The sequence below is a fragment of the Pseudophryne corroboree genome, chromosome 8 (genome assembly GCF_028390025.1).
Source record: "Pseudophryne corroboree isolate aPseCor3 chromosome 8, aPseCor3.hap2, whole genome shotgun sequence".
Classification (NCBI taxonomy): domain Eukaryota; kingdom Metazoa; phylum Chordata; class Amphibia; order Anura; family Myobatrachidae; genus Pseudophryne; species Pseudophryne corroboree.
Window position 1 is genome coordinate 452,800,383 of NC_086451.1, and position 7,057 is coordinate 452,807,439.

Sequence of the window (7,057 nt, forward strand, 5' to 3'; positions counted from 1 at the left end):
GAAACTACATATATAGGGGAGAGAGACAGACAAAACAAAGTCTTCCCGGAGCACTTTATATGTAGACCTTTCCAGGGCAGGAATCCTCAGGGTCTAATGTTGACAGCAGATTCACATCGTATCTTCTTCCTTGGAGTAGAGTCAGTTGGTATGCTGGTTAAGACAACTCAAGCTGATACTCCTTTCATTGTCCTATTAACCTCAGTGGACGTACGATTTAGGGATTTTTCCAATCCATGTATAAGCTACTTTTGAAAGAAAGATTTTTTGAAATTTTGAAATAGAGAATTGATAACACATATGCAAGAATTTTGTATAATTGAATAGGATTTAAATAATAATTTTTACTGGAACAAGGGCAATAGGATTTACGAAACAGGGAAACAGCGTCTTGGTGAACGTCTAGGCTCCTTAAATGCTAAAACATGATATTTAACCATGATTATTGATAGGAGTAATTATATTATAGATCAAAGTTTTCACCTTCATTCTGCGTATTTGAACCCATTCATAACTACAAATTCACCTGTGTATATACACAATATATTTGGGACCAAAGTGTTCCTACTTTTAAATCAACTATATAATCTTTAAAAATATATATTTTGAAAAAGGTCAATATTAAAAGTTAGATTTTAATGTGTCATTATTTATCGTTTTCCGATTTAAATAAAAGAGGGCTCCAGAAATACTTTGTTTTGTCTGCCTGTCTCCCTTATGTATGTTTTTATACCTTTGCTATTATTGCACATAAAAAAAGCAAATGGATTACATTAATACCAGGTTCTGCTGGGGTGCAATTAGGCAGCACCTACAGTAAGGGCCACTAGAGGTTTTTTTTTAAAGTGTTAGCAATTACAACCAGCCCACAGGCAAAAGCGGGGGGGGGGGGGGGTTATGGTTGCCTGGAAACCCCCTCCACTTGGCAAAGGGCTCAAATTATGACAACAATAGCAATGGTATATAATATGATTACATTACCAGATCTGCCGAAGCATCATGCAGTTTAAGGGACAGAGCGGAGCTGCTGCACATGCCCAGTGGTAGCAGTTTCTTCTACCGATTTTGCTGTGTGTGTGGATCAGACTCCTCAATCAGTGCACTGCACCAGAGAGCAGCTACCAGGAAGAAGAGACCGGAGCCTTACCATGAGGTGGGAGAATGTGAGCTTAGAAAGTGTAGTACTGGTTCTATTATGTTTGTATAATATGGCATGTTTAACCTTTTCCTGACCACTTATTTGATATTATGTAAATGTTTGATACAGCCTAACTATAGACCATCTATCAGGGACGTGCAGTCAGGGGAGGCAGTGCAGTGCAGTGGTATTACTGACACAGCGCAGTTTGTGAACTGTCCACGTGCTGCTGCGGTGAAGGTGTATAATGACTGGACAAATGGGACCATTGCGAATAACCAACGTGGAAACTACGGAGCACCACGTGCCATTGATGTGAGAGGTGAACGTTGGGTACGAAGGTGTGTGAGGGCCGACCGACACATTACAGTGGAGCAGCTCACCATCAAAATTTAACCTGGGGGCTAGTAGACGTGTGTATAAAACAATAGTTCAGCCCATCTAGCTGCTGTCCGTGCTGCACACAGCGGTGGCTATTAGCTGATGGTCGTAATAATGTGACTCGTCCGCGTACAATGGGGGTCATTCCGAGTTGATCGCTAGCTGCATTAGTTCGCTGCGCAGTGATCAGGCAAAAAAATGGCACTTCTGCGCATGCATATGCGGCGCAATGTGCACGCGCGTCGTACTATTGCAACGAACGATGTAGTTTCACACAAGGTCTAGCGAAGCTTTTCAGTCGCACTGCTGGCCGCAGAGTGATTGACAGGAAGAGGGCGTTTCTGGATGTCAACTGACCGTTTTCAGGGAGTATTCAAAAAGATGCAGGCGTGCCAGGAAAAACGCAGGCGTGGCTGGGTGAACGCAGGGCGTGTTCGTGATGTCAAAACAGGAACTGAATAGTCTGAAGTGATCGCAAGCGCTGAGTAGGTTTTGAGCTACTCTAAAACTGCACAAAAAAACGTTGCCGCCGCTCTGCGATCCTTTCGTTCGCACTTCTAAGCTAAAATACACTCCCAGTGGGCGGCGGCATAGCGTTTGCACGGCTGCAAAAAACTGCTAGTGAGCGAACAACTCGGAATGACCACCAATGTACACAGTATTTTTCGCTGATCCAGTAAATCAGAATTTCCTATTTTCTGGAAAGCTGATACGTCCCACCATCCATGCTCGCATTATCATGTCATTCCCATTACTAGCCAATATCCGCAAAGTTTTTATTACAGCTGTCTTCACCTCTTGATTCCTGAGACAATATATTATGGGGTTCATCAGTGGAGTCACCACACAGTAGAAGACAGAGACCACCTTGTCTATTGAAAACCTAATGTGGGAGGTGGGTCGAATGTACATGAAAATAACAGTGCCATAAAAGATGGACACCACAACAAGGTGGGATGCACATGTGTTAAATGCTTTCTTCTGTCCTTCTATTGATGGGATCCTTAAGACTGCAAGAATAATGAGTGTGTAGGAGACCATGATAAGCAGAAAACAGCCCAAAATAACACTCCAGGACATGACCATGAAAGCAAACTCTCCATCTGAAGTGTCCTCACAGGAGAGCTTCAGGAGAGGGGCATAGTCACAAAAGAAATGGTCAATAAAGTTGGGAAAACAGAACCTCAAGGTAGAGATCCATATGGCAGGAGGGGAGGCAGCCAACAAACCTCCAACCCAAGCTCCAAGAGCCAAGTTCATGCTGGTCTTACTAGTCATTACTGTGGTGTAATGCAGGGGCCGGCAGATGGCCACATAGCGGTCATACGCCATTACAGCAAGAAGACAATTTTCTGCAGCCCCCAAACCAAAGAGGAAGTAAAATTGAGCCAAGCAAGACTGGGAAGAAATATCTTTGTGTCGCGTCAATAAGGCATCAAGCATTTTTGGAACAGTCACGGTGGTGTAGAGGACCTCCAACATGGAGAAGTTGGCCAGAAGTAAGTACATGGGTTTGTGGAGGCACCGGTCCACAGCCACCAGTGTAATGACCAGGAAATGTGCTCCAATCGTGAGGACGTATATGCTTGTGAACAGGCAGAATAAGGCCAGCTCCATCTCCCGTAGAGTTTCAAACCCCACAATGATAAATGTAGAGGCAATACTGTAGCTCCCATTGTCGGCTTTTACCATTATCCCTGGAAGACAATTATCATGTAGATAAAAGTGTGCTTTAAAAAAAATAAAAGTCCAATGCAAAGTGTCACAATACATGTTTATATGATTTACAAATGTATATATATGTATATTAACATATTTTGGTTTATAAATTGTACAATGCATATAAGCTTGCAGCCCACTCCACGGGACCTCATTTCACTGCAAGTCCTACTCTATCACATAAACTTTCACATACATTTTTTTAGAGACCTTACATGCATTGTACAATTCATAAACCAAAACCCCATTGTTTATGGGCTTCATCAGAACAGACTGTAATTTCCAGATAAGGCTTTTTTGGTATATGGTATGTTTTTGATTTTGAAATAGATCACCACTCATCGTTAACGGAGAATCGAGCAGTTGCACTGCGTTGTACTAAAAAATATTGAGAATTGTTTCAAGACTACTTTCATGCTTTAAAAGGATCGTCAATGAAGTAATTTTCTACCATTTATTGCAGGACTGGGTTATTATATATTGTATCTCTGGCAACAAGAGAAAACACCCTCCTATATACCTGTACTACAAATTGTACAATGCTCTGCAGTGTGAAATGCTGTTCTGTTGTGGATACTGGACACTGCTGTTCTCTTAATGTCCATTTATGATTCCGATTGCCTGCTGCTACATTACTATTGATTTTAGACAGTAGATACTGACATGTACTGGAGTAACAGAGGCAGAGATGTGTATAAGGGGCACTACTGTGAGCATTATGTGTATAAGATGCACTACTATGGTCGTTATGTGTATAAGGTGCACTACTATTGTGGGCATTATGTGTAAGGGGCACTTACTGTATACTGTGGGAATTGTGTATAAGGGGCACTACTGTGGGCATTCTTTATATAAGCGGCACTACTACTGTGGCCATTTTGTGTATAAGCGGCACTTCTGTGGTCATTGTGTGTAAGGGGCACTACAACTGTGGGCATTATGGGTTAGGAGCACTTACTGTATACTGTGGTCATTGTGTGTAAGGGGCACTACAACTGTGGGCATTATGGGTTAGGGGCACTTACTGTATACTGTGGTCATTGTGTGTAAGGGGCACTACAACTGTGGGCATTATGGGTTAGGGGCACTTACTGTATACTGTGGGAATTGTGTATAAGGGGCACTACTGTGGGCTTTGAATATAAGGGGCACTGATGTGTGGTATAATGTGTATAAAGGGTACCATTGTGTAGCGTAACGTGAATTAAGGGCACTACTGAGTGACGTAAACATAATAAGGGTTATTACTAGATGGTGTAATATGAATCAGTGACACTACATGCGGTGTAATGCGAGTAAGATTGTTCTACTGTGTGGTGTAATTTGAATTGCGGGCACTATTGTGTGATCACGCTGCTTCTTTGTGAGATCAATGTCCCTTTGTAAAATATGGGAAGAAGGACACTAATTTATAGTTTACAAGGGGTGCCGAAAACACAAGCACTGGCCCTGGCTCCGCTTAATGTGGAAGCCCCACAGTGCAACATTAATTCTTCAATAAAGCATGCAAGTTATCATGTTCTTGACGCATTCATTGCAGTGTGTTTGCATTTAGGGGGTAATTCTGAGTTGATCGCAGCAGGAACTTTGGGGGGTAATTCCAAGTTGATCGCAGCAGGAATTTTGTTAGCAGTTGGGCAAAACCATGTGCACTGCAGGGGAGGCAGATATAACATGTGCAGAAAGAGTTAGATTTGGGTGGGTTATTTTGTTTCTGTGCAGGGTAAATACTAGAGATGAGCGGGTTCGGTTTTACTCGGTTTTACTCGGTTCTCAAAACGGATTCTTGAACCGAGTAAAACCGAACCCGCTCATCTCTATTAAATACTGGCTGCTTTATTTTTACACTGCAAATTAGATTGCAGATTGAACACACCACACCCAAATCTAACTCTCTCTGCACATGTTAAATCTGCCTCCCCTGCAGTGCACATGGGCCCTCATTCCGAGTTGTTCGCTCGTTATTTTTCTTCGCATCGGTGCGATTAGTCGCAAACTGCGCATGCGCAACATTCGCAGTGCGCCTGCGCCAAGTAAATTTGCTAAAAAGTTTGGTATTTTACTCACGGCTTAACGAAGAAATTTCTTCGTTCTGGTGATCGGAGTGTGATTGACAGGAAGTGGGTGTTTCTGGGCGGAAACTGGCCGTTTTATGGGTGTGTGCGAAAAAACGCAGCCGTTTCTGGGAAAAACGCGTGAGGGTCGGGAGAAACGGGGGAGTGTCTGGGCGAACGCTGGGTGTGTTTGTGACGTCAAACCAGGAACGAAACTGACTGAACTGATCGCAGTGGCAGAGTAAGTCTCGAGCTACTCAGAAACTGCAAAGAAATTTCTATTCGCAATTCTGCTAATCTTGCGTTTGCAATTCTGCTATGCTAAGATTCACTCCCAGTAGGCGGCGGCTTAGCGTGTGCAATGCTGCTAAAAGCAGCTAGCGAGCGAACAACTCGGAATGAGGGCCCTGGTTTTGCCCAACTGCTAACAAAATTCCTGCTGCGATCAACTTGGAATTACCCCCCTTGTTAGTAATTGGGCAAAACCATGTGCACTGCAGGGGAGGCAGATATAACATGTGCAGAGAGAGTTAGATTTGGGTGGGTTATTTTGTTTCTGTGCAGGGTAGATACTGGCTGCTTTATTTTTACACTGCAATTTTGATTGCAGATTGAACACACCACACCCAAATCTAACTCTCTCTGCACATGTTACATCTGCCCCCCCTGCAGTGCACATGGTTTTGCCCAACTGCTAACAAAGTTCCTGCTGCGATCAACTCAGAATTACCTCCTTAGCCTGTAGAACGGGTTTGGGAGTCCATGTAACAGTCGAGAACTTTGCAGGTGACAAAGGAAGTTCCACTATGATTGAAGAAAATATGGTTTCACCGACAGCATAGGTGGTAAGTGTTGGAGGTGTTGATGGCAAAATCAGCAACAATTAAAAATGTTCTATAAACGGTTTCTCAGGCTTTAGTTATTAGATTGCATTATTGGGATGATATATACAGAAAATGAATCTGAGAATTCTGCAAAACGTTTTGAAGGAGTGACAGGTCCAGGGTCTGCATGGTCGGATGCAGAATTCCCAGAGCTGAGTGTCCGGATTCGACGGCACTGCCTGATAAACTTCAGCCTACACAGGCTGACCGCAGCCTAAAACTATCGCAAAACCTGACCAATGGTTTGCGATGGTGATCCGAGGCTGCATCTTCAGATGCAACACTCGGATCTCGCAAATGAAAATAGAAGGCGTCTCCTACAGGCACCTCCTCCTGCTGCATTTGAATTTTAAATACACAGAACCGCACCTCCGCTTCCTTGCAGCTGTGTAATTTCATGCAGGCATGATTGAGGCCCAATGCGTGTAAATAATAAACGTCAACATAGACAGTACCCACTGCCAAACAAATAACTCAGACCACTGTCCACTATACTGAAAGTATGAAAAACCCACAATTTTTTATTACATTGAATATATTACCCACAACCCCACCATTTTATTACATAAACTAAAAAAAAGTCTTTTTTTTTTTCATATTTATTTTAAAAGAAGAAAAATTCCCAGGAAAGATTACCCACTCCTTAACTTGTATGTTCTTTTTTTCCCCCTGGACTACAGTATTGTAACACAAATGGCAAATACAAACTATTTCTCTTGCGTCTTTCTTGTCCCATAGTCAGGCCCGGCGACAGGGGGGGTCAAAGGGGACACCCGTACCGGGCCCCGACGTTGTGAGGGGCCCCAAGGATCTGGGCATCAACCATGGCATCAAGCTGTGGCAGTGCAACACGTAGGATGGGGTATAATTTAAACGGATTG

At 43.2% G+C, this 7,057-nt stretch overlaps 1 protein-coding gene across 1 annotated transcript; it reads right to left on the reverse strand.

Annotated features, from left to right (window-relative positions):
- Window positions 1-2,200: 2,200 nt before the first annotated feature.
- On the reverse strand, window positions 2,201-3,211 carry LOC134949954 (olfactory receptor 6F1-like). The gene has a single exon (XM_063938637.1). It carries the CDS (start codon window positions 3,209-3,211, stop codon window positions 2,201-2,203), a length of 1,011 nt encoding a protein of 336 aa, XP_063794707.1.
- Between the last annotated feature and the right edge of the window lie 3,846 nt (window positions 3,212-7,057).